The sequence below is a fragment of the Podarcis tiliguerta genome (genome assembly GCF_965153285.1).
Source record: "Podarcis tiliguerta genome assembly, chromosome: Z".
In the NCBI taxonomy this organism is placed as follows: domain Eukaryota; kingdom Metazoa; phylum Chordata; class Lepidosauria; order Squamata; family Lacertidae; genus Podarcis; species Podarcis tiliguerta.
The window spans coordinates 18,577,052-18,604,559 of NC_139553.1; the positions used below are offsets into that span (position 1 = coordinate 18,577,052).

Here is a 27,508-nt window from a genome sequence, read left to right on the forward strand (position 1 = left end):
ACACACCAAACTCGAAAGTCAGTTGCCCTGTTGTTATCTTTTCATTCAGCAGCCTAACAGCCCACGGATAGAAGCTGTTCTTTACCCTGTTGGTGCAACTAATCATGCTTCTATATCTTCTGCCCGAGGGCAGGAGATCAAGAAAGTGCCGGCCAGGGTGTGAATCATCCCTGAGAATTTAACTCACACTCCTGAGGCAACATTCTTCCGTGATGTCATCCAGCAGATTCACGGGACAGCCCATAATATCTTGTGCTGTATTCATCATCCTCTGTAGGCACTTCCTATAAGTTTATGTCAAGCCAGCGTACCACACCGTGATGCAGTATGAAAGGACACTTTCTATTGTGGACCAGTAGTTGTATTGATTTTCCAAGTAAGATCTTCACTGAGATAAACTTCTAGGAATTTAAAGGAAGAGACTCTCTCCACACAGCCCTCCCCGATGTACAGTGGGGCTAGTTCTCCTCTCTTCCTCCGAAAGTCCAACACCATCTCCTTTGTCTTGCTGATATTAAGGTGCAAGTTGTTCTCTAGGCACCATGTAGATATTTTTTGGACCTCCCCTCTATATGCTGATTCATCTCCACCTGTTATTAAACCCATTATGGTAGTGTCACCTGCAAACTTAATAATTGCAGTAGACGGGTCAGATGATACACAATTGTATGTATACAATTGCAGGGCAACAGGAGGTAAATGGGTAGTGATAAAGCGGGATATCAAATCCAAACTACTACTACTACTACGACAGTTCCCAGAACCCTTTGATGGAAAGAAGGTGCTGGAATGTCCAAGTGATAGCAGGATTCGGCTGCTGGAGAATCAGCCCCCAATATATATTTATTTGTGGTTTTGTGGTGCATTGTCAAAATCTGAGTTTAATGTATCATGTGACTTTTCTCACTGGTGAAGGCCGCAGAGGAACGTCAGGAAAGGAGAAGAGGCGCAAATCGCACATGATTCCTCCCCCTGAGATATCTCAGAAAGAGAGAGGTAAAGTTATGGTGGACTGTTTGTGTGCTGCTTGGACCAATTCTTCATTCATTCATTCATTCATTCATTCATTCATTCATTCCTGTATTTCATGCTTTTTGAATCCATGCAGCCAGCCAGGCATTTATTTTTTTTTGCAGGACTTCAGGATTAACTGGTATTCCCCAGTTATTTCCCAACACAAGCATGTCCCCCCTCATTAAATCTCCACAACAACAACCCTGCAAGGTGGTTAGGCTGAGAGGCAAAGTGACTGTCCCAAGGCCACACAGTGAGCTTCATGTGCAAGTGGAAGGATTTGAACCCTTCTCATCCTCTGTCATCCCCTTCTCCTTGTGCCCTCCATCTTTCCTAACATCAGGGTCTTTTCCAGGGAGTCTTCTCTTCTCATGAGGTGGCCAAAGTACTGGAGCCTCAGCTTCAGGATCTGTCCTTCCAGTGAGCACTCAGGGCTGATTTCCTTAACAATGGATAGGTTTGATCTTCTTACAGTCCATGGGACTCTCAAGAGTCTCCTCCAGCACCATAATTCAAAAGCATCAATTCTTCGGTGATCAGCCTTCTTTATGGTCCAGCTTTCACTTCCTTACATCACTACTGGGAAAACCATGGCTTTAACTATGTGGACCTTTGTTGGCAAGGTGATGTCTCTGCTTTTTAAGAAGCTGTCTAGGTTTGTCATTGCTTTTCTCCCAAGAAGCAGGCGTCTTTTAATTTTGTGGCTGCTGACACCATCTGCAGTGATCCTGGAGCCCAAGAAAGATTGAGGGCACAAGGAGAAGGGGACAGCAGAGGACGAGATGGTTGGATAGTGTTCTTGAAGCTACCAGCATGAGTTTGACCAAACTGTGGGAGGCAGTGGAAGACAGGAGTGCCTGGCGTGCTCTGGTCCATGGGGTCACGAAGAGTCGGACATGACTAAACGACTAAACAACAACAATCCTAGTTTCCCAACCAACACTCTAACCACTCCATCTTCCACACTGGCTTTCTCATGAAGATTAGCTATTGATAAACCTTTCCTGCTCCGTGAATTTTTCCAGTCCTATTTTAAAGTAATTGAAGTTGGTGGCCCATCAGTTTAACTAAGAACGACTTTCGTTTATCCATCCTGGACCTTCCAACTTTCTGCTTCATTGGATGCTTACAAGTTCTGGTGTTATGAGACAGGAAAGAAAACTTTTCTCTATTTTTTTCCTGTGCCAGGCATAACTTTGTAAACTTATCCCCTGTTCCTGCTCCATCAGCGGAGGGGGCTTTTTGCTCGCTGAACCCTGTTTAAAATGTATGAAATAGACAATAATTTCCTCCTCCCTCCTGCTTTGTTTTAACGAGTGGCCTGAAAAATGCCTAGTGTGCCTCCCTCGCAGGGAGGGCCGCCGCCACCCACATTCATCAAGGGAACTGTCAGCCTCAGTCCCCAGGAAGGTCCCTTTCATCGTTTGTCGGTGGTGAGATGGATGGGAGGTCAGAGGCAAAGCGCTTAGCACTTAGTGATTTGAAGCAGTTAATGAAAAATTAAGCCACACTGGCTGTAAAATATTAATCTATTCATGGGAAGGAGGAGCGGGAAAGGAAGCTCAGGTAGGTGCGCAAAGAATCCTAGAATTGTAGAGTTGGAAGGGACACCCAAGGGTCATCTAATTCAGCCCCCTGCAATGCAGGAATCACAGCCGAAGAATCCCTGACAGATGGCCATCCACCATCCACTTAAAATCTCCAGTGAAGGAGAGCTTTAAGCAAGGAACAGAATTCCTGGAGAAGAGGGCTATCAATGGCTACTAGCCAGGATGGCTCTACTCTGCCTCTATGGTCAATGCTTCTGAATACCAGTTGCTTCTGGAAACCACAGGAGGGGAGAGGGCTCTTGTGCTTGAATCCTCCTTGCAGGTTTCCCAAGATGCATTTGGTTGGCCACTGTGAGGACAGGAGGCCGGACTAGATGGGCTACTGGCCTGATCCAGCAGGCTATTCTTATGTTGTTCACAACCCTGCTTGATCCTAGAAGAAACCCTCCAAATGATTTACAAAAAAGGATAAAAACTAAAACTATCTGTAGCAACGATAATTTAGTACATCTGAAGAGTTAATAATAGTGTGAAAATAGATTCCAACTCACATCAGCTTTCTAAACACCTGGACAGGCTTGTCTAAAGAAAACTGTTCTTAGCTGGTGCTGAAAAGATTACAGTGAAGCTGCTTGCCTGATGTCAATAAGGAGGGAGTTCCAGAGTTTTTGCAGGTACAAATGCAGCTGTCTGGAGAGTGTCTCACTCCTCAAAGACCCTTTTCCTGCTGTGTTTAATCTAGGAGCCCATTTATTTGGTCCTTCTGCCTGGAGGGAAGGCCAGAAGCTGGCCAGGAGGATCCTGGGCCAACCCCAGAAATACCCAAGGCCGGGGAACAGCAGCTCTCTATGGATGGCAGCAAAGGGCACCCCAGGTATGTCCACTTTTGACATTTCCTCCCCACTCCCATTTCTTGAGAGCAAAGCTTTAAAAATAATTGTGAAAATAGATCTCCACTGAAACAAGCATGGTTTGTTGCATTGCTGCCTCGTTGTTAACTGGTGGTTTAAGAAAATAAACCCAGTTCCTGGAAACCAGAGAAAGGGAAAGTGGGTCCTGTTTGTGGACATCTTATTGGCCATGGTGAGGGCAGGATGCTGAACTGGATGGGCCCCCTTTGGACTGATTCTTATGGAACTGACAGCTCCAGAGGCAGTCTGTCTTGATTGCCAGGTTCTTAAGGGTATTTGGCCACTGTGAGGACAGGATACTGGACTACATGGGCCATTGGCCTGATCCAACAGGCTCTTCTGGTGTTCTCATGCTTTCCACAGAACCGGAAAAAGGTTTGTTGACCATGTCCCAGGTAGAACAAAGCTCTTTAGGAAGAAGAGGTGGCACGCACCGCAAAGATCATGCCATGGAGAGAGGACCAGCACAAGCTGGAGAAGCAGATGGTGCTGCAGGATTGAACAACATCTGCCAAGGCTGCAGGAACCAGGAATATCCAGATCTAGAAAGGGAGGCAGGAAATCTGCAAAGGCAAACTGGAAGCAAGGGTAAAGCAGGTTGCTCCGATGGGATGGAAACCAAGGATTCCCCCAAGGTCCACAGTGCATCTGCAGACACTGGATGGATGTGCCCCAGAATACTCTCGGCCATCCGCAAGGGGAGGGTGAAGGAGGCCTCCCGAATGGAGAACCAGCCCAGGCTGGATGGACAGAGGAAGAGGATCCCCTACAATATTGATGAGGTACGGGAGTTTATGGTGCAGAAGATGGCAGAAAGGAGAAAGATGGCCCAAGAAGAAAAGCGAGCTTTAAGGGAGGCGCAGGAGGCAAGGAAGAGGAGGCTAAAAGAGGTGGAGAGGAAGCAGAAGGAAGCCTTCAGCAGAAGCAGGAGGAGAAAGGCTTACACAGAGGAGGAAGTAGGCGGGAAGTTCAACCGGGGAAGCGCGTCCACGAAGTACGCCAAGAGTCACTGGAGCCCGGTAAGGATATAAGATGTGTGTTTGATTGGTGGAAAGAGTGGTTGGTGGGCTGTAATTCAAAAGTCCAAGAGAGAGCAGCAAAAAAGGGTAATGCAGCAGGGTTCTGTCCTGGTCCCAGTGTTCCTCAACGTCTTTATAAATGACTTGGATGAAGGAATTGAGGGGATGCTGATCAAATTTGCAGATGACAGCAAACTGGGAGGGGTAGCTAATGCCGGAGAAGACAGAATCGGGATTCAAGATGGTCTTAACAGATTGGATAACTGGGCCCAAACTAACAAAATGAATTTCAGTAGGGACAAATGTAGGCAGGAATAGCTAGCTGCTCAAATATAAGATGGGGGAACACCTGGTTTGCCAGTAGTACTTATGAAAAGGATCTACGGATCTTAGTAGACCACAAGCTTAACCTGTGTCTACAGTGTGATGCAGCAGTAAAAAACAACCCCTCCATGCTGTTTTTGGCTGCATCAACAGAGGTATGGTGTTCAGATCAAAGGAAGTCATAGTACTGCTCTATTCTGCCTTGGTCAGACCCCACTTGGGGTTCTCGGTCCAGTTCTGGGTGCTGCAATTTAAGAAGAATATTAACAAATGGGAATGTGGACAGAGGAGGGTGATCAAGTTGAGAAAGGAAACCAAGCCTTAAGAGGAATGGCTGAGGGAGTTGGGTAGGCTGAAGAAAGGGAGACTGAGAGGAGATATGATAGCCATCTTCAAATATCTAAAGGGCTGCCCCATGGAAAATGGAGCAAGCTTGTTTTCTGCTGCTCTGGGAGGGAGGCCCTGAACCAATGACAGGAAATGAGATTCTAACTGGAGGGCACCAGGTTGGGGAAAGCCCGCCCTATAAAATAATTCCAGCATTTTTGCAAAGTGGATGCTCTTTTCCATTTCAGGAACCGGAAGTCTCACATTGGGTCCGCCAAACATCATGTGCTCTTCTGAGGGGTGAGGTGGGGTTTCCCAGGTAAGATGGTTGCCATTGCTCCCAGGTGCTGAGGAGTGGGATAGGATTGAAGCAACTAGTGCTATTTTGGGGGTTTTGAATAATGTTTTCCTTCCTTTCTGGTTCTTTTGTCTTGTCAGTGAGGAGTGCCCAGAGGCGTCCAAGACAGCAGAAGTGACCGAAAGCTCAGATTTGTTTCGCACTAGTGTTAGTCACAGCCCTCTAAGGCTGAGGGACCTGGACGTTGCCCCATCGGAACTGTCCAGACTTTCTCCCCACAGAAGCAAACAAGAGAAAGTCAGAGCCATTGGCCTTCTCGCCAGGAGCCTCAGTGAACGGCTGGAAAATGAGACAAAAAGGCTGAGGGCCAGAAACAGGCCACTTGAATCTTCAGGGGACCAAGGGTGGCCAACGGGACCCCCATCGCTGTCAGAGCGACCTTCTGCCACCTCAAAGCCTGAGGCTCCACCTGCAGCATGTGAAAATGCCTTTTGGGAGCCCAACTATTTCCGTAGTCCATCACTGCATGCTCAGGAGAACTCTCTCCTTCCAGAAGGAGCAGCAGCAGTAGCAACCCAGGCTGCCATGGAGAGGATCTGGGCCTTCTTGTCCATTGCCAGAGTTCATGGTGAGGGACCGCAGAGGGATCTTTCCTCTGAGGTGGAAGAGCAACATGCAGCCAGTGCAAAAAACATCAAGGAAAGGTGGAAAGGTGAGCTGAGGCGTTTCCTGGGTTGCTGGTCCCTGCTCTACCAACTGAGCTATCCCAGCACTCAATATGTAACTTCCTGTTTCCTCCCTTTACTCTCTCCTCAGCCAGACATGCTCTATGCTTGCTCCATTCCCAAGCAAAAGCCTGAAACTGTTTTGACTGTAAATATAAGTATTTTACCTGCATTGTTTGTATTGCTGCTGTAGCTGAAGACCAATGCAAGACTCTTGAGTTAGTAATCAGTCTGTTGTCTGATTTCTTTGCTTAGAGGGGTAAGAAAGGTGGAAGCCAGCTTACTTTGTTCCTGGACTTGTTCAAGAAGAGGTTTTGTAGCCTAATTCCTATACTTCTAATTTGGCTGCCAAGGATGGGATTTAAAAACTCTCTTTAACCCACACACATGGGTTCCTGGAGGGTTAAATTGCAACTAATATATCCTCTCTGAAGGTGGCCCAGTTGGTTAGAGTGTGGGTCTGATAATGCCTAGGTTGTGAGTTTGATCCCTGCATGGGACAGCTGCACATTCCTGCATTGCATGAGGTTAGACTGGGTGATCCTCTGGATCCCGTCCAACTCTACGATTCTTACCTATTAAAACCCATTTGACACCTAGACGTCATCCTCATTGTGAAAAAACTGAGCTTGGGTCTCAGGCCTTAAAGCCGTCTGTACATAATCCTTCCTTTTCTTCTAAAGGTTTTCTTGCAAGTAGGGAACCTCAAAGAGGACCCTCCCCCGAGACGCCAGGTGCCTCAGCTGCCACACCACACCTGCAGTTCCTCACCCGAAGGTAAGCACCTCCTGACCCTCATGGACCTTCACTGCTGCTGTGGTGCCCCATCAGAATGCAAGAAAAGCCTGCATGACCAAGCCAATGGCCAGTCCAGCATTCTGTCCCCACAGTGGCCAGCCAGGTGCCTGCAGGAAACCTGCAAGCAGAACCCAATCACAAGAGCCCTCTCCTTTCCTGTGACTTCCAGCAACCGGTACGACCTCTGACTATGGAAGCACAGAGCAGAGCCATTGTGGCTTGTAGCCATCCAGAGCCCTCTCCTCCTCCATGAATTGGTCTAATCTGCATGCAGCACAGAGTTGAACTATGGAAGTCACTGCTGCAGGAGGCAGTTATGGCCACCAACATGAATGGATTTAAAATGATTAGGCAAATCCGTGGAGGGGAGGGCTATCAATGGCTACTAGGCACGATGGCTGTGCTCTGACACTACAGATGGAGGCAGCAATGTTTCTCAAAGCCAGTTGCTGGAAACCACAGGAGGGATGAGTTTTTGCGCTCAGATCTTGCTTTTGGGTTTCCCATTGGGGGCATGTGGTTGGGGGCCACGGTGAGGACAGGATGCTGGGCTAGATGGCCTGATCCAGCAGGGCTCTCTTTATGCTGTTATGTTCTAAACTCTCCTTGCCAAATGCAACATGCAAATATCTTTAAAAAGGATTTTGGGTGCTCCAGTTTACCAGAGAGCCCCTTTCCGTCTTTCAGCTTCTGCAAATGGTAGTCCAAGGATTTTGGAAAGCACAGTGACTTTCTGTTCATGAACAGTTCCTTTATGGCAGAGCTTTCCAAACTTCTCACACTTTTAACACATGCATCATTTCACAATACAGTAATCCATCTTTACCAGCGTGCAGGAAGCTAAACTAACCCCTTTCCGGCCCTGAGAGGAGCTTGGGGAGCATTCACATAACACAACTACACAGTGCCGCTGACACATGTGTCGTAACACACAATTTGGAAAGCTTGGCTTTGTGTGGTGCCTGCTTGTGTGGGTGTTTTAATATGAACCCAGAGAAGAGGAGCAGTGTTGTGTAGTGGTTAGAGTGTCAGAGTCGGATCTGGGAGAACAGGGTTCAATTCCCCACTCAGCCATGAAGCTCACTTGGACAAGTCACTCATTCTCAGCCTAACCTACCTCACAGGGTTGTTGTGGGGACTCCATGAAGAGAATCACCACCACTCTTGAACTCACTGGAGAAAAAGGGGGGCTATAAATGCGATAAAGAAAGAAGAGCAGTTCTACAGTTGACCACAGGGTGGCACTGCCAGCCCGTGCAAAGGCCATGCCAGTTGGGTGCGCCAAAGGATCCCCACAGCTGTTCAGGGACTTGCCTTTGGGGCAGCTGCATGAGAAGAAGAGGTTGGGATAGATCCTGTGGTCAATCCGTACGGTTTCCATTTCTTTCAGTTGAGCTGTGTTGGGACAACTGTGAATTTCCTGGTCTCTCTGCTGTGATTCCTGCATTGCAGGGGGTTGGGTTATTATTCCTTCTCCCCCACAAAACGGGGAGACAGCAACAGCTGGGGGTCTTCAGTCCCAGGAAACTCCTTTCTGTCGAGATGCAGTAAGAGATCCTCAGCTGTGGCTGACCTGGCTTGGGAGACAAAGTGCAGAAACCAGACGAAAAAGGCTGAGCTGGGTTTTATTTTCCCTGATCAGTGTGATTACCTTGTCTCTTCTGAACTCCTCATCCTTTGCGGTATGAGAGATTAGAGGTATTAAGGTGCTCTCTTTGGGAGCTGGGGGGTGAGAGCAGGAGGCCATGGCACCCTCCTCCTTGACCATCAACAAAGGGGGGTTTGCAGTGGCAGAGCATCCCAGGTGCAGGAGGTCTCAGATTCAGCCCCAAAGGCATCCCTAGGTAGGGCTGGTGCCTTCCTGTGTTCCCTGTTTGATTCAGCAAAAATGAGAAATAGAGTCTCACTTTATTTTAGGGGGTCATAGCTCAGTGGGAGAGCTCCTTCTTATTCTCCTTTTAAGTTCTCTTACTAGTTAAATGTGGATGATATAAAAACATTTCCCTTCTATCTGCTGCTGTTCTGTCCCTTCTCTTGGAGCTCCATAAAATGTCCATTATTATTATTATTATTATTATTATTATTATTATTATTAGCTTTTTCACACATTTCACTCTAATCCTTTTAGCTCAGCTTGGCAGTCAAGTCTTTGAAGAAGTTCCCTGGGGCTTCCAAGACTTGGCCTTGGTATCTCTGCCAGGAATGTCAGATGCTCTTCCGTCTTCTGTACAGGGATGGCCAGGGGGGGAACTTTATTCAACTTGAGGACCACATTGTCTTCTCGGAAGCCTTCTGAGGCCACCTGCCAGTGGTAGGCAGGGCCAGAGAAAAAGAGGGCAGAACAGCAAATGAAAAATTTATTATTCTTATTATTTTCATCATATGAAAACCTCAGAATGCAGTGGGCCATCCTTCATTGGAGGTTTTTAAGCAGAGGACCTGTCTGATATGCTTTAGTTGAGATTCCTGCATTGCAGGGGGTTGGACTAGATGAGCCTTGGGAGTCCCTTCCAACTCTGCAATTCTAGGTTTCTATGCTGAGTGTGTGTGGCATGCTAAAGTCAGAAAGTAATCACTTTCCCTTGCTTTCTGGATGAGTAGCTGTCTTGTTCTCTCTCGTACTAAAAACAAATCATCTGTTTAGTTATTGGAGAGGAACCTGATTGATATATTGATTTCATATTAATTAATAAAATGTATGCACTACTTGATTGATTGCTTACATCCCCTAGTTTCCAAAGCCTGTTTTTATTATTGTGATTTTTCATAGGAATCTTTCATTTTACGTTGACTGCCAAAGGGTCTTTGTTTTTAATCAGTATGGTCCGGCAAATAAATAAATGCAGCTTATGTTTCTCCCTTTCTGTTCATATCAGGCCACAAACCAGCCCCTTGATGGAAACCTGCATTGCCCCCCACCAGAATTTCAGAATGGAAGACCCCAGGGAGAAGCCCTATCATAGGAAGATTCAGGGTGAGGAGATGCTCTTCCCAAACCTTTTCTTCTCTCCCTCCCTTCTTCGGTTACATGGAGTGCCTTCCACCAAGCTACACCCAAGCCAGTCACAGCTAATTTCTGGTGTCTATGCTCTGGTGACTTCTAGGATAGACTGCTGCCTAGCCTAGGGTGGAGTGGGGCTGCCCTTGAAGACAGTTCAGAAACTGTGCAGGCTACCAATTAGATTCCAGGCCTAATTCAAAGTGCTGCTCTTGACCTACATATGACCCCAATCCCTTCAGGACCCTCTCTTCCCATATGAACTGATTTGGGCCCTGCAATCATCATCTGAGACCTTTCTTTGTGTGCCGGACCTTAGGATGAAAAAACCATATTATTATTATTGCCTGCAGACAATTTGTAAAGGCACTTAGTTCATAGAATTGTAGAGTTGGAAGGGACCCAATGGTCATCTAGTCCAAGCCCCTGCAATGCAGCAATCACTTTTTAATGTGAAACTTGCTGCTTATCAAACTCATACAGCAAAAAGGAGAAATAAAATATTAATTAATTAAGACAGCATATATTTTCTCTTTTTATATTTATTTCATAAAATGTATATACTGCTTGATTGTAAAACAAATCAAAAGCTCAAAGAGGTATACAAAGAGATAAAACAAATTATCAATAAAAAAATGTGCAACCATAGTTTAAACCTTCTAAGCATCCGGACAGGCTTGTCTAAACAGGAATGTTATTAGTAGCCACCAAAATGAGTGCGATGTAGGCACCTGTTTGAAATCAAGAGACTGGGAGTCCCAAAGTTCCAATATCTGAACTCATTAGGTGCCTCTTAAACTACTGTTCTCCACTAATGCAAGCTATACAGTAATATATGTCCCCCTGGAGGGGCTCCACTGTCTTGTTTATGCCACCAGAGAGCGCTGTTCTCTTACTAGTTAAGCACAAGGTGATTATAAAATACTGTAGTGCCTTTGGCAAGGTTTAAACCAGGGGTCAGCAACCTTTTTCAGCCGTGGGCCGGTCCACCGTCCCTCAGACCATGTGAGGGGCCGGACTATGTTTTTTTTTGGGGGGGGAATGAACTAATTCCTATGCCCCACAAATAACCTAGAAATGCATTTTAAATAAAAGCACACATTCTACGCATGTAAAAACACCAGGCAGGCCCCACAAATAACCCAGATATGCATTTTAAATAACAGGACATATTCTACTCATGTAGAAACACGCTGATTCCCGGACCGGTTTGAGAAGGCGATTGGGCTGCATCCGGCCCCCGGGCCTTAGGTTGCCTACCCCTGGTTTAAACCACCCACTTATCCCAAACAGAGAGCAATAGCCTCCCATCCCTGGAGCAGAGTCCTGCTGCAGCTGCAACTCCATGACAAGACACCTGATTTGCAGGTTCAGTTCCAGCATCTTCAGCCCTTTCCCCAGAACCACAAGGACTATAATCTTTATTTGTAGGGTATGGGGCATTGCTCTGCTGCAGAAGGCCACTGCGTGCAGAAGGTCTCAGATTCAATCCCCTGTGGTTCCTCCAGGTAGGGCTGGGAATACCCGCAGAGGTACTGCTGCCAGTCAGTGCAGGTAATGCTGAGCTAGATGGGCCAGTGGGGATAGATAGAAGGCAGCTTGTTTTGCGATGTTTTTAAAAGTGCAGCCTCATGAATTTGGATTAAATTATTATTGCTGACACTGTTTATAAAACAGGGCAGAGAATTTGCCACTGATGGAACAGACTGCTGTCCAGCCTAAAATAAGAAAAAAAAAACCACCTAATCTTCTCTTCCTCCATTGCTTATCTTAATTAGGAATTTTGTTGGATTTTGCTTAAACCCTGCAAGGGTGTCAGCGAGAAGCAATTTAGCAGACTGGGGCTGGAGAGTGGTTTTTGAATAATACCTTGAGATGCAAACTGCTCCTCCTGGGAGTTAAATAGGGCGTGTGACACTTCAGACAGTTAATGCGAGACTCTCTGTGCTCTAAAACACTCAGGATCACGTGCGTAAGGGAGAGGAGGGCATTACGCAGGCAAATGTCAGAACAGGATGAGAAAAGCCACCACCTGATGATTGCCAAACACAAATATTATTGGGTAGATTCTAAAGAAAGCCCTTCTTCCCACAGCACTTACAGTGGTGCCCCGCAAGACGAATGCCTCGCAAGACGGAAAACCCACAAGACGAAAGGGTTTTCCGTTTTCAGAGGTGCTTCGCAGGACGAATTTCTCTATGGGCTTGCTTTGCAAGACGAAAATGTCTTGTGATTCTTGAGTTTTTCCCCCGCTCCCCAACCCCTTTTTCTAAAGCGCTAAGCTGCTAATAGCCTTTTAGCAGCTAATCCGCTAATCCCTTAAGCCTTTAATAGCCGTTAATAGCCCTTAAACTGCTAATAGCGCTAATAGCGCTAATCCACTAATGGGGTTGCTTCGCAAGACGAAAAAACCGCAAGACGTAGAGACTCGCGGAACGGATTCTTTTCATCTTGCGAGGCACCACTGTAGTTAAACTGTGGAACTCCCTCCCACAGGAGGCAGTGATGGGTGGTTTTGAAAGGGGATATTGAGGGCTACTAGCCACTGTGACTATTCTCTGTTTCCCTGACTGGAGGCAGCAGGGCTTCTGAATGCCAGTTACTGGACGCCATAGGAAGGGAGGGTGCTCTTGCACTCTGGTCCTTCTTGAGAACAGGGGCTGGACTAGACGGGCCACCTTCGGCCTGATCCAGAAGACTCTTCTGATGCTCATATGTTCTTTCTTTAGGGCTCCAGCCTAAGGCATCTGCTGGCAGTCTTCCTCCCCAGGAGCACCAGGTCTCTGGCCTAAGGTCCCCTCCCACCAACCAGCTCCCTGGCGGAACCATCCCTGCAAAAGAATCTGGTGAAATGAGTGAGACAATGGATCCCACCAGCCAGGTATGGGGCTTGTACTTCCCACTCATTTCTAAGCCATATATGATTTGGGGGTTATGAAAGGGGGGCCCCCTTCAGGGGTGCTGATATTCTACATTACCTCTCCTGGTATGTCCCACGGAGAACCTTACGGTCTTCAGACAAAAACATCTTGGAGGTCCTGGGCCACAGGGAGGTTAGGCTCGCCTCAACCAGAGCCAGGGCCTTTTCTGCTGTGGCCCCAATCTGGTGGAACGCTCTGTCACAAGAGACTAGGGCCCTGCGGGACTTGAGATCTTTCCGCAGGGCCTGCAAGACAGAGCTGTTCCACCAGGCCTTTGGCCAGGGCACAGCCTGATCCCCTCCTTTGGCAATCCTCACAGAACTCTATGAGGATTTCCCAGTGGTGATGTATGGAAGTGAGAGCTGGACCATAAAGAAGGCTGATTGCCGAAGAATTGATGCTTTTGAATTATGGTGCTGGAGGAGACTCTTGAGAGTCCCATGGACTGCAAGAAGATCAGACCTCTCCATTCTTAAGGTAATCAGCCCTGAGTGCTCACTGGAAGGACACATCCTGAAGGTGAGACTCCAATACTTTGGCCACCTCATGAGAAGACAAGACTCCCTGGAAAAGACCCTGATGTTGGGAAAGATGGAGGGCACAAGGAGAAGGGGACGACAGAGGACGAGATGGTTGGACAGTGTCCTCGAAGCTACCAGCATGAGTTTGACCTAACTGCGGGAGGCAGTGGAAGACAGGAGTGCCTGGCATGCTCTGGTCCATGGGGTCACGAAGAGTCGGACACGACTAAACAACTAAACAACAACAACAACATAGAACTCTAGCCCAATGGTTGCCATTAATTTGATTTTGAATTGATTTTAGAATGAATTGATTTTAGAATGCTGTATTACTTTTACTGTTGTTAGCCGCTCTTCAGCTGGGGAGGGCGGGATATAAATAAAATATCATCATCATCATCATCATCATCATCATCGAATAATAGAATTGTAGAGTTGGACGGGGCAGCCAAGGGTCATCTTATGGAACCCCCAGGCCCAGGAGCATTCTATCTCGATTCCCAAGTTCTTAGGGGTATTCAGCCGCTGTGAGAACAGGATGCTGGATTAGGTGAGCCACTGTTGTGATCCAACAGGCTCTTCTTAGGTCAAAGGGGAGGCAGCCTTATTCCCTCTGTTCCTCTGCTTCCCTTCAGGCAGAAATCCAGCACCTGCAGAACTTCTCCAGGTCTTCCCACCAGGAGAGGCAGCTCCTCTTGCAGCAGCAGAATGAGCTCCTGCAGGAGGAGAGGTGGACAGCGCAGTGCTGGCAGCAGCTGCTCAGGCAGGCAGAGAGGACCCCCCTCTGGCCTCTGGGCAGGAGAAGATCCTTTTGGGTTTTTTTACAGGAGGGCCCTGAGATGGAAGTTAAGAACATAAGTACATAAGAAGAGCCTGCTGGATCAGGCCCATGAGCTACCAAGCCCAGCATCCTGTTCTTGCAGTGGCTAAGTGTCTCATAGGACTTAGTAATTCAGATAGTCTGCCTCTGCATCTGGAGGTTCCATAAGAGCATCAGAAAAGCCCTGCTGGATCAGGCTAATGATGCACTTAGTCCAGCATCCTGTTCTCACAGCGGCTGAACAGTTGCAAGCAGGATCAGAGCACAAAACCCCTCTCTCCCTGCTGCAGCTTCAACCATTTCTGCCTCAGACAGTGCAGGAAGAGCACAGCCACTGTGGCAAGTAACTATCATTAGCCCTTCTCCTCCTCTATGAATTTGTCCAGTCCTCTTTTTAAGCCACTCACCTTACTGCCTCCTGTAGCAGCGAGTTCCATAGTTTAACTAAGAAGTGCTTCTTTATCTGTCCTGAATCTTCCAACACTCAGCTTCATTAGATGGCCCTGAGTTCTTATTTATTTATTTATTGCATTTATATAAAACCTTCATTGTCCAAGGACCTCAAGTCGGTGTACATGGTTCTCTTCCTCCTCCCCATTTCATCCTCACAGCATCCCTGTGAGGTAGGTTAGGCTGAGACAGTGACTGGCACAAGGTCACCCAGTGAGCTTCATAGCCCAGCCTTTGGGCAGCATGCAGTTGGACTTACTTTGTATAAAACAAGCCTGAAGGAGGCCCCCAACCTGCTTACAGGTCCTTGTATCATCAGTGGAAACAGTTGGTCCTGGCAAGTATTAACCACTCTCAGTTCCAACCTGATAATTGCCACCTGCCCAGATTTTAACTTGTCTGAATTAATTTTAAGATGTATTTTAATTAATTGATGTCTGTTTTTATGCATATTGTGTTGTTTTCATGATGTTAGCCGCTCTGTCAGCCAGGGAGGGCGGGAGACTAATAAATTATTGTTATTATTATCATAGGTAAGTGGGGATTCGAACCCTAGTCTCTCAGGTCTAAACCATCACACCACACTATTATTTGATTTGGAAAAATAAAAATGAAATGAAAAAACCAGTATCAAAAATTAAAAACAGGCAGCAAAGATTAAAACAACTAAACAGGTCCCAGAAAATACAAAATAAAAAGATATTCACCTGATGCTAAAAAGCTAATGCCTTGATACTTACTTTATGCAGGTTGTTTTGTTTTAACCAGAGAAACACCAGCTGTGGAGTGGAGACCACTTTATGACTAGCACCCACAATATTACCAACATTATTCCATTCCAGTCCTTGGAAAAATACTGCTTTAAAGACAGAACCTCTGTACCTAACTAACGTTAGGGACCCATTGGGGATTCTCCCTTCCTGCTGTTTGCAGGATGCTAATTTCACATTTATTTATTTATTCATTTCATACATCACTTAAATCGTAAAACAAAACAAAAATATCAAGGCCGTTTACAAAAAAATGAATGACAATAATTGGAGACTTTCAAAAAGTTAAAATAGTAATAAATGGATTGAAACTCACACCAGTTTTCTAAACACAGGCTTGTCTAAACAAAATGTTTCTAGCAGGTGCTGAAAAGAATGCAGGGAAGACACCTGCCTGATATCAACAGGCAAGGAGTTCCAAAGATCGCCACACTAAAAGACTGAATTCTTGCAAATGCAGAATGAGGATTATACAGCCGTCCAACTTCTGTTTAAAAGCCTCCAACGAAGGAGAAGCCGCCATCTTCCAAGCTCATAGAATTGGGGAGGTTGAAGGGACCCCCAAGGAAGGGGGCACAACCCCTCAGCACAACCCCTTGCAGTGCAGGAACCTCAGCCTTATTCCCTCAAAATAAACTCTCTCCCTTCCCATTTCAGGATGCTGGAGAACCAACCTGTTTTGAAAGAGCTCTTGTGCTGGGGAAGGAGGAGGAGGAGGAAGGGGGCAAGAAGGAGACCTCCGGTCCAGGATCCTTCAGTGTAGCATCTTCAGGGAGTTCAGGAGGCAGAAGCAGCCAACGACGACTCCAGGATGAGGCTTACAACACGTAAGGAATGAAAAGACAAACCCTCCTTTCTTTTTTTTGCTTAAAAGTGGCCGCTGGTCTGCGATGTCAAGTGGACAAGGACTTAAGTTAAAAACTCCCCATTGTTATGTGCTACTTATTTACTTCTTTTTATTTATTTGTTATAGTTCTAGCCCAGGGGTCAGCAAACTTTTTCAGCAGGGGGCCGGTCCACTGTCCCTCAGACCTTGTGGGGGGCCGGCCTTTTTTTTTTGGGGGGGGAGCGCGAATTCCTATGCCCCACAAATAACCCAGAGATGCATTTTAAATAAAAGCACACATTCTGCTCATGCAAAAACACCAGGCAGGCCCCACTAATAACCCAGAGGTGCATTTTAAATAAAAGGACACATTCTACTCATGTAAAAACATGCTGATTCCCGGACCGTCCGTGGGCCAGATTTAGAAGACAATTGGGCCGGATCCGGCCCCCAGGCCTTAGTTTGCCTACCCATGTTCTAGCCCCTTCCCCAGGAGCTCAGGGTGTCATGCATGGTTTTCTCCTCCTAGATGGGCCACTGGCCTGATCCAGCAGGCTCTTCTTACGTTCTTATGCCAGGAGAAATGGACCCTTGGTCTGATCCCGTCCAACAGCTCTCCATTTCTCCATTTTCTGGCTCTGCCTCTCACTGTCTCCCCAGAACAGGTCAAGTCAGGAGGGCCTGCCTGTGTGACACTGAGCAAGTGCTAAGGGCGCTTTACGATATTCCAGTGGGGGGGCTGCAGGCGTTGCCCACCCTCTCTGCTCCACAAGCCCACCACAAATCCTACCCCCGCAAACCCTTCATGTACTGTCAGTTCCCATAAACCAAGCATTGGGAGCCAGCGGAAGGCTGCATGTTTTGTTAATGGAAAGGCTCTCCAATAAATCTTTGCATGGAGCTGATCTATAAGTCACGTCACTATTGATTATAGGTCAGCCGGGCCTGTCGAAAGTATGGCTGCCTTCACTTTTGCTTCTTGTTGATGGGGCGAGGAATGGGGAGAGATGGCTAACCCAGCTCCACCACAAACACACTGTCCTTGGAAGTGTTTGGACGCCTTATTCAGTTTCCGTAACTCATTTATTTCATGACTCATTTATTTCGTGAGATTTATACACCACTTGATTGTGTGTGGGAGGGGAACCCTCAAAGCAGCTGACAAAGATGAAACGAGAAAACCAAGGAAAAAATTAAGTACTTAAAAAATACAAGTAGTTAAAATATTTAAACAAGTGAAAATTCACACCCGCTTTCTAAGCATCCAGGTAGGCTTGTCTAAACAAGAATGTTTTGAGCAGGCATTGAAAGGAATACAGGGAAGGTGCCCGCCTGATATCAATAGGCAGGGAGTTCCAAAGTGTAGGTGCTGCTGCACTAAAAGATTCATGTTATCGCAAACGCAGAACAGGGATTATGGGGCACCTGTGGAAGTGCCAATTCCACCGTTTGAAGCAGTTGAGTGGGCACATGTGGGGTAAGGGGATTTTGTTGGTAAACTGGTCCCTAGTCATTAAGGACTAATGGGGACGCCTTGAACTTGGCCCGGTAGCAGATCAATAACTAGTCCAGTTCTCTGAGCACAGGTGCTGACAAATCCTCATTCCTTGATAAGGCCAGAATTCTGCACTGACTGCAGCCTCTGGGTCGAGGGAAACCCCACATGGAACAAATTACAGTAACCAAATACTGGCATCTAGAGGCCTCTCAATGGTTGTTAGCTGTGATAACTGGGCACAGGACTAGTAGTAGCTAGGATTCCCACATTGTATGGGTTTGGACTAGATGATCTAGTCTACACTTCTATGATTCCATAACACCACAATTGATTTGCCGCCCTCTCTCTGTATGCAGCCTTGGCACTAAGTGTGGGAAAGTGTCACCACACAGGGATCAAGTGATGGCAGCAGCATCCCCTGGTTGGAAGCCACAGCTGGGGTGTCAAGAGGCTGAGCATCTTAATTCTTCCAAAGAAGGATCTGCAGGTCTCATCCTAGAGCCTGGTGGCTTGGAGATCACAGGTAAGGATAGAAAAGGTGCTTGTGGGGCACATTGCAGGATGTGTTTGTGATGGGGAAAGTTTACAGCATTTGGGACTTTTTACTTTGGAGAAAAGATGAGCAAGAGGTGATGCAATAGACGTTTATAAAACGATGCATGGCATGGAGAAAGTGGAGGAAACTTTTTCTCCCTTTCTCATACCATGAGAACTCCAATGGAGAGTGTTTGAAGATTCGGGATGGATAAAAGAAAGTCCTTCATAGTTAAACATCCTGAAGGTCATAAAAACATAAAACATAAAAACATAAAAACATCCTGAAGGTCCCAGGCCTCAGAGAGGTTAGGCTGGCCTCAACTAGAGCCAGGGCTTTCTCGGCTGTGGCACCAATCTGGTGGAACGCTCTGTCACAAGAGACTAGGGCCCTGCGGGATTTGACATCTTTCCGCAGGGCCTGTAAGACAGAGCTGTTCCACCAGGCCTTTGGTCAGGGCACAGCCTGACTCCCTCCTTTGGCAATCTGCACAGGGTCTTGCTTGCTGGTTGCCATCAATTTGTTTTTGATTGATTTTATGGTGAAAAGTTTTTAGAATGTTGGATTGTTTTGCTTGTTGTTAGCCGCCCTGAGCCCAGCTTTGGCTGGGGAGGGCGGGGTATAAATAAAATTTATTATTTATTATTATTATTATTATTAAACTATTGAATTTGCTTCCACAAGAGGTAGTGATGGCTACCAATGTGGATAGCTTAAAGAGGATTGGACAAATTCATGGAGGAGAAGAGTATTGATGGTTACTTGCCATAATGGCTATGCTCTTCCTCCACCTTTGGAGGCATCAATGCTTTTGGATACCTATTGCTTGAAGCCACAGTAGAGGCAGAGGGTTCTTGTGCTTAGATCCTGCCTGCAGTTGTCCCATTGGGACATCCAGTTGGCCATAATTTTTCCTAGTTTATCTGGATTTGGTTGTGTTCTAGGTGTATTATTGGCCACTTGGTTGTGCTTCCACAAAACCATGACCTTATATTTGCAGTATCGTTTCTCTCTCTGTGCAATAACCATTTCTCCACTCTGCATCCTTAAGCTGTGGACCAGATAATGTCAAACAGGCATGCTGATTTTTCTTCTGCGCCTCTCAAACATTTGCATTGTTACTTGTGACAAAATAATTTTCAATAAAATAAAATAAAATCAGCTAGCAAGTAAGAACTGCCTGTCTTCTGTTTCCTTCCAGATCATGTGGAAAATGAGGAAGAGCATTGCAGGGAGAACGTTTGCCTGACAGAGAATCCCAAAGAAGATAACAATCCTCGTAGTTCCACCTCAGACAGGAGTCCTGGGAGTTTGTCTTCTGCAACATCCTCTGCCAAATCATTTGGCTTTTCTCAAATGCTGGAGAGTCCCAGGTCTGGTTCTGAATTTCTAAAGGCCCATGCGGTTCTAGTCAATATCTCCAGAAGCTCCCTTTCTGCCTCTGATTTCGAAGAGGAAGATTCCTCTCAAGACACAGATGTGAGCCTGCCAGAGGAATTTGCCTTCCAGGAACAGCCCCCTGACAGTTGTAGTGGCAACAGGATTCCTACAATCTCTGCTGTGCCACAGCCGGAAACTGGTGTGGATGGAGAGTTGCTTTCATCTGGCAGCAGACACCACTTCCGAGCTGCTTCTTGGAGTGCCCATTCAAATCAAGATGGCATGCCACCTATGCGCAGCCAGGAAAAGGCCCCAGAAGGCAGGCCAGAGAGCGAATCTGATTTTGTGGTATTATCAAACAGTGGAGGGCCAAGACCCCTTCTCTTTCAAGCCCAGACACCAGAGACCAGAGAAGACACAAACTCTTCCAGAGTTTCAGACCAGTGGCCTCATGCAAACAGCAAGGGCAAGATGTTGTTTCATATATGGGCTGGGGCAGAGAAGAGCACTTCCTCACCTAGCTGGGCCTTTCAGCATTCTGAGGGTCAGGACCCTTTATCAACCCTCAGCAAAGCTGAAGGAGATGGTGAAGATCGAAACGCACCCAAATTTAAAAGCCAACACGAGCCTGTAAGAGAAGCACCTAAAGTGTCTTTGAAAAGTGTGAATCCTATCATTGACCAGCTCCAGGATTCACTTGGTTCCTCCAAATCCCAGTCCATTTTGGAGAGTGCCACAAGTTACACAGAAAATTCAGGTGATGAAAGTTGCTCCAGCAACAGCAGGCCGTGTGAAGGTGCTACTGCACAGATCACTGGAGTATCTTTGGGCGATGAAGAGGATAGCACCTGTTTGCATTCCCCTGAAATCACTGATCTGGCAGCAGAAGGAAATCAAAATGCAATACATAGTCAAAGCAAAAAGGAATCTGGGGTGGCAGTGCCTGGTTCTAGTTCCCCCAAACCTGTGGAGGAACCCCAGGTTAAGAGCTGCCTTTTGCAAAGCGACGAAGGGACTTTCAGCGATGAGCTTCTGTCTCAAATGAAGGAAGATCTGTTATCACCTGTTGACGATTTTCTGACATATGGAAGCAATGATATGCCATCTCTGACCGAACAAGATGTCTCCTTTTCCTCCCAAGGCGAGGATCTTCCCGCACTTCCTGAGTCTCCATCAGAGCAACTTCTGTTCCCTACATGAAATCCATGGAAACAAATGACCTGTCCTCATCTGTGTGTAGGCCAGAGGAGGTTCATAGAATCATAGAACTGTAGAGTTGGAAGGGATCCCAAAGGGCCACCTGATCTGATTCCTGAAATACAGGAATCACAGCTAAAGAATCGTACAGCATCTACAGTTGCTAAGTCGGGCAGGGGGAGAATATCATTAAGTGGTCCATCAAGACCCTTAGCAATTTTCAAGTGCTTTGTTGGTGTGGGGAAAAGTTTGACCCATGTGTTTTTCTTTTCTTTTTTTTTTAAGGAATGGCATAATCAAAAGCCAGGGTGGCATTTTAGGGGGGCGATTTATAGTTTTAAAAAATTAACGAAGAGGATATAAAGGACCCATCTCAAGCAAGTGGTGCAATTGGAGAGCGGTCCTTTAGAACAGATTAATCAGGAAGCTGAGCCAGGGAAGGAGTTAGCTATAAAATAACGGATTGGAGAGTCAAAATGGGGCTTGCGGAACACGGGAGACATATTAAACTCCCTTTACCATTATGTGCCCAGCACTCTCCAGGCTGACAGCCAGATATATCGTTACCAGCGAGGCCTCCGTCTCGTGATTCTCCTTCTTTCAAGGTCTAATATTTTCTTTGCCGTGCCTTTGATCAATATTAACCTCTTGGGTCAATAAATCTTAGTAGCGGCCTCCAGAGGAGTCATTAGCTTTCATAGGAAATGATTATTTCTCCGTTAAACTCTGCATTTCATTTGCCCACCATCCATCTTTTTCAGACACTGACGCACGCAGCAATCCTTCCTGAAAACAAGGGCCTCTATGAGGTATAAACGGTGTCCTGTTCTCCATCCCTTGAAATGCTTTGGGTTCATTTAAATTCTGTTCAGGGACCACAAAGTGGTTTCCTGCACTGAGAACAGTTTTAAAAAGAAGCAGTGGCTCACATGGAAGCAGAGAAGTCTCTTGGTTAAAACTTGAAATGAAAAAGGGTTCCACACCAGCCATTTGAGTCAGGACTCCCTCAAGGAATCCTGGGAACTGTAGTTTAAGGGTGCTGAGAATTGTTGGGAGGCCCCTATTTCCTTCACAGAGTTACAGTATTCTCAGAGTGGCTTAATAATTATAGAATTGTAGGTTTGGAAGAGAGCCCAATGGTCACCTAGTCCAACTCCCTGCAATATTGCAATCCCAGCTAAAGAATCTCTGACAATTGGCCATCCAACCTCTGCTTAAAAAGCTTCAACAAAAAGAGTCCATCACCTTCTGAGGGAGTCCATTCCACTGTCAATCAACCCCTCTTCCTGGGGACGTGTGAAATTGTAGCTCTGTGAGGGGTGGAAACTACAGTTCCCATGATTCTTTGGAGGAAGTCATGCATTTTGAATGTGTGTTTAAATGTATGGTGTGGTGCTTCACATCATAACAGAGAGTTGGAAGAGCCCTGAGGGCCATCTAGTTCAACCCCCTGCAATGCAGAAATCTCAACTAAAGCATTCATGGCAGATGGCCACCCAACCTCTGCTTAAAAACCTCCAACAAATGAGAGTCCTATCTACCTTCTGAGTTCATTCCATTGTCAGATTCTCTCTCTCTTTAAAATGGTTATTAATTTAAAAATGCTTTTATCATATAGTTTTTATCTTTTTTTATAGGTTTTAAACTTCTTTGATATGTTTGGTAATTTAGCAGTATAGAAATTGTTGTGACGTGGGGTTTGTGATTTCAGCTCTCTTGACATAATCTGCTGGAGACAGTTCTCTAGTAACACTTCTTTATTACAGCAAACAAGACTGAAGACTGAGGAGGGGAAAGCTACATTTATAGGGACAGGGGACTAGCTAGAAAGGATACATTTTGGAGGGAACAATATCAGGCAATCACAGTCCTGCCTTTTGGAGGAAACCAATAAGACAGAGGATCCAAATACAGCAGTTTAAATGAACCAATAGTAGCTGTACCCCCTGAAACCAAAAGGCAGTTACTTTACCCTAATGCAAATATAGACAATAATAATACAGATATAAAATCCTTTGACTCAATACACAACACCCCTCCCCCCCTAGTGAGCACAGCAGACGTAATCTCTCAGGTACTGTGGGGTCCTACAACTTCTACTTGATCTCCTGACAACAGGCGTTGCCGGTTCTGGATTGGGTGTTACCTGTGGTAGAGGGGCTGCTATAGGGGTTTCCTCAGGAACAGATGGAGTCCCAGACATCTCAGGGTTCCCTACCTGTACCTCGTCATCATGAGGACTAGCAGACCCTGGTTCATTTGCCGAAGCCCCTGGTGACTGCACCTCTGGGCCATTTTCACTCTGGTCTTGCAGCTCTGCGTCGTTAGCCAGGGATGAATTATCTGACTCCTCCCTGCTGAGCGCCCGGCGCCTCAGCTGATCTATATGTCTCTTCCAAACTTGCCCATTTTCCAAGGTTACATAATAGGACACAGGTCCACTAGCCCGGGTGACCACACCAGCCACCCACCGCGAACCTCGTGAATAGTTCCTCACCCAGACCAGATCTTCAGGGGCGAGATACCTTGTTGTGTCAGTCTCAGCCTGGGGGGTTGCTCTTGAATTATGGTTTGGCATTTTATCCGGGTGGACATAATCCAGCACCGTTACCAGTCTTCTACCCAAGAGCAGCTCAGCTGGCGACTTGCCCGTCGCAGTACACGGCGTCGCATGCTGCAAAAATAACATTCGCGCGATGCGAGCTGACCAGTTACCCTCCATTAAGCGCGCAATGGATTCTTTGGCTGTTCTTACCATGCGCTCAGCCTGCCCATTGGAGGATGGGTGAAAGGGCGCGGATGTGACCCCTCTTATGAAGTTATCAGCCAAGAATGCCCTGAATTCTTGGGATACAAAAGCTGCCCCATTATCTGATACAATGGTCTCAGGTAACCCGTGGGTTGCAAACAGCTGCCTCAACACCTTGATTACGGCAGCTGATGCCATGCTAGGGACCATCGCCACTTCTAACCATTTGGAATATGCATCGACGACAACCAAAAAGACCTTCCCCTGGAATGGCCCAGCAAAATCTAAGTGCAGCCGGCTCCAGGGAGATCTGGACTGCTCCCACCAGTGAACTGGTGCTCTGGCCACTTCTGGCCGCACCTCTTGGCATGCCTTACATGTTCGTACCCATTGTTCTATGTTCTGGTCCATTCCAGGCCACCACACATAACATCGGGCTAGCGACTTCATCCTGACCATTCCCGGGTGTCCCATGTGAAGCGTCTCAAGCACCCTGTTTCTCAGTGGTGCTGGGATGATCACCCTATCTCCCCACAGGAGACAACCCTTATGCATGGACAACTCGTGCTGCCTTGTCGCATAAGGCCTGAATTTGTCTTCATGCGGACCACCTGGCCACCCCCTCCCCACCCAAGTGAGCACACGGGAGAGAACAGCATCTTTCCTCGTTTTCTCAGCTATATCAGTAGCCGTTACAGGAGCCCCCGGAAGTGTTTCCAGCATCATTATGTGCTCCGCTGGAGCGGGATCCTCATTGCTCCCGCCAGGAAGGGGCAATCGACTCAGCGCATCAGCGTGGCACAACCGTTTCCCCGGCACATGGGTCAAGGTGTACTGGAACCCGTTCAGGAATATAGACCAACGCAACATTCTGGGGGAGAGAATTTGTGGCGTTTGTTTGTTCGGGTTGAACAACCCTAACAGTGGTTTGTGGTCCGTTTCAATGGAGAAATGGCGACCGTACACATAATCATGGAACTTTTTGATTCCTGCCACAATTGCAAGCGCCTCTTTGTCAATTTGAGCATAGTTGCGCTCCGTGGGCGACAACGTACGGGAATAGAAAGAGATGGGCTTTTCCGACCCATCCAGTTCCCTATGACTCAGCACCGCCCCCAGGCCGTATTGAGAGGCATCACATGCCAGGACCAGCGGCTTTGACTCATCATAATGAGCAAGGACGCTCCCGCTACTCAGCATTCTTCGCAAGGAGTCAAAAGCCTTCTGCTGCCCCTGCCCCCATCGCCACACATTCTTTTTCTGCAACAGTCTATGTAATGGTTCAGCTACCGAAGCTTTATGGGGTAAGAACGAATGATAAAAGTTAATAAGTCCCAGGAATGACTGCAACTCCGTCTTGTTCTGTGGTCGTGGTGCCTCGATGATGGCCTTAATCTTAGCATCTGTGGGGTGGATGCCTGATGCATCAATTTTAAACCCCAAGAAATCCACAGCTGGCACCCCAAAACTGCATTTTTCCTTTTTCAGTTGCAACCCCACCTCCTTGAACTTGAGCAACACTGCACGGACACGCGCAACCAGTTCCTGTGGGTCTTTTCCAGCAATCAAAACGTCATCAAAAAATGGCAAGACCCCCGGCAGACCTCTTAACAGGCGTTCCATGAGCCCTTGAAAAATCCCTGGGGCCACACAAACTCCAAATTGTAATCTGTTAACTCTGAACGCCCCTTTATGTGTGACAATAGTCTGTGCTTCCGCTGATTGTGGGGTTACTGGCAGCTGTTGGTAGGCTTGTGCCAGGTCAATTTTGGCAAACACCTTGCCCCCAGCCAGTTTAGCCAACAGATGTGATACGACTGGAATGGGGTATGAGTTTCCCCTGAGTGCCTTATTGATAGTACATTTGTAATCTGCACAGATCCTGACTTCCCCATTTGCTTTAAGGGGCGTGACGATTGGAGTCTCCCACTTAGCAGAGTCCACGGGTGAGAGAACTCCCTGCTTGACCAATTTATCCAGCTCTGCTTCGATCTTGGGTTGCAGTGCAAATGGCACTCGCCTTGGTTTGAGTCGGATTGGGGCCACCCCAGGGTCCAACTCGAAGTCAACTGGGGGCCCTTTATAACAACCCAGTTTTCCATTAAAGAGACCAGCAAACTCTTTGCATAATGCCTCGCTCATCTCAGGGCAGGTTTGGATTGAATTAAGCCCTGATATACTCAGTCCCAGGGCGGGGAACCAGTCAGTGCCCAGGAGACTGGGGCGACTGCCCTTCGCAATCACCAGTTTGAGTACAGCCTGTTTGTCCCGGAACTGAACTCTCACGGCACACATTCCCATAACATGGATGCGGCCCGCTGAGTATGACTGCAAGGTTGCCGGGAAGGGCTCCAGAGGGGGCAACTTACCCCTGGGGAAGAATGTCCTCGCGGTCTGGTCCGACACGATAGTGAATCCAGATCCGGAGTCCACCTCCATGTCGCACTGCTGACCCTCAATCTTCACCTTGACGTGTGCCTTGCCTTGCGCTGGGAACTGCACGACCCTCCCGTTGATCTCCGTTACATAGTGGCAGTCCTTTAGAAAATGGGTTGCTGTGGGCGGTCTGCGATGCTCCAGTCTAGGTGTTCCTGTCGCTCCCAACGCCGCCGATCTACAGACCCTGGCGATGTGACCTGTCTTCCCGCACGTCCGGCACATAGCATCCCGGAAACGACAACTCTTCCGCTCATGGTTTCCGCCACAACCTGGACACCTGCCTCGGTGATCTTTGTGCACTGTGCAGGCCTGACGCACTGACTCGACCCCACGGACTGGGCTCTGGCTCGGAGTAGCCTCTAGCTCGTCCATGGCATGCGCAACTTCTATCTGTGGCTTAGGGGCCTTGCGACTGGCATCAAGCTCCTCTCTTTCATAATTCTCCGTGGCGGTGGCCTCCTTCAAGGCTGAAGCAAGGGTAACCTCTTCTTTAGCCACGATGCGTCTTCTGGCTTTCTTGCTGCTCAGACCACCGATAAACCGATCCAGGAGAGTCTCTTCCAGATTTTGGAAGTCGCAGTGCTGAGCGAGCTTCCGCAGTTCAGCTAGAAATGCAGATACAGACTCCCCAGCACGCTGCTGCCTCTCATGAAACTCCATCCGCCGGGCCATCTTGGTCTCAGTAGGCGCCAAATGGCTTGTTAGGCAGGCAAGAATATCTTTGAGAGATGTCTCACTTAGCTTCGCTGGAGCAAGCAATGCCTTGGCCAGCTTGAAGGTCTCAGGCCCACAGTAGCTCAGGAATGTGGCCCTTCTTTTGCTGGCATCGGTGATCCCTTGAGCCACTGCGAAGAACTCGAAGCGTTCGACGTAGTCTTCCCACGTGTGGGGCTCTGATGGCTGGAAGGGCTCCAATACCCTTGGACTCTCCATTGTCCTGTGGCAGGGTCGTCTTCTCAGCTGGCCAGTGAGTCTTGTTCTTAGCTGCAATCCGGACTCTGAGGCAGGGCTGCGTTTAACCGCTCCTCAGCATTCCGGATCCCATCCTCGTCGCCAGTTGTTGTGACGTGGGGTTTGTGATTTCAGCTCTCTTGACATAATCTGCTGGAGACAGTTCTCTAGTAACACTTCTTTATTACAGCAAACAAGACTGAAGACTGAGGAGGGGAAAGCTACATTTATAGGGACAGGGGACTAGCTAGAAAGGATACATTTTGGAGGGAACAATATCAGGCAATCACAGTCCTGCCTTTTGGAGGAAACCAATAAGACAGAGGATCCAAATACAGCAGTTTAAATGAACCAATAGTAGCTGTACCCCCTGAAACCAAAAGGCAGTTACTTTACCCTAATGCAAATATAGACAATAATAATACAGATATAAAATCCTTTGACTCAATACACAACAGAAATAAATAAAGTGTTGGAATAAAAAAAA

The 27,508-nt window shown here is 47.3% G+C and overlaps 1 protein-coding gene across 2 annotated transcripts in view; it reads left to right on the forward strand.

The window, feature by feature from the left end:
* Positions 1–27,508, forward strand: part of CCDC187 (coiled-coil domain containing 187) — a 34,214-nt gene extending 6,706 nt beyond the window's left edge. The window contains exons 3-15 of one of the 2 annotated variants that reach the window (XR_014507192.1): positions 916–996; positions 1,145–1,314; positions 1,943–3,438; positions 3,839–4,494; positions 5,394–5,464; positions 5,584–6,155; positions 6,852–6,945; positions 9,843–9,940; positions 12,694–12,845; positions 16,104–16,273; positions 18,127–18,293; positions 19,507–22,569; positions 27,480–27,508. Coding sequence is in view for 1 of the 2 variants with exons in the window: in XM_083423425.1 (XP_083279551.1) it covers positions 916–996; positions 3,307–3,438; positions 3,839–4,494; positions 5,394–5,464; positions 5,584–6,155; positions 6,852–6,945; positions 9,843–9,940; positions 12,694–12,845; positions 16,104–16,273; positions 18,127–18,293; positions 19,507–20,885 (3,572 nt within the window). In the remaining variant the exon portion in view is untranslated. Of the gene's footprint in view, positions 1–915; positions 997–1,144; positions 1,315–1,942; positions 3,439–3,838; positions 4,495–5,393; positions 5,465–5,583; positions 6,156–6,851; positions 6,946–9,842; positions 9,941–12,693; positions 12,846–16,103; positions 16,274–18,126; positions 18,294–19,506; positions 22,575–27,479 lie in introns of those variants that run through there. The other variant, XM_083423425.1, reaches the window with a different exon arrangement.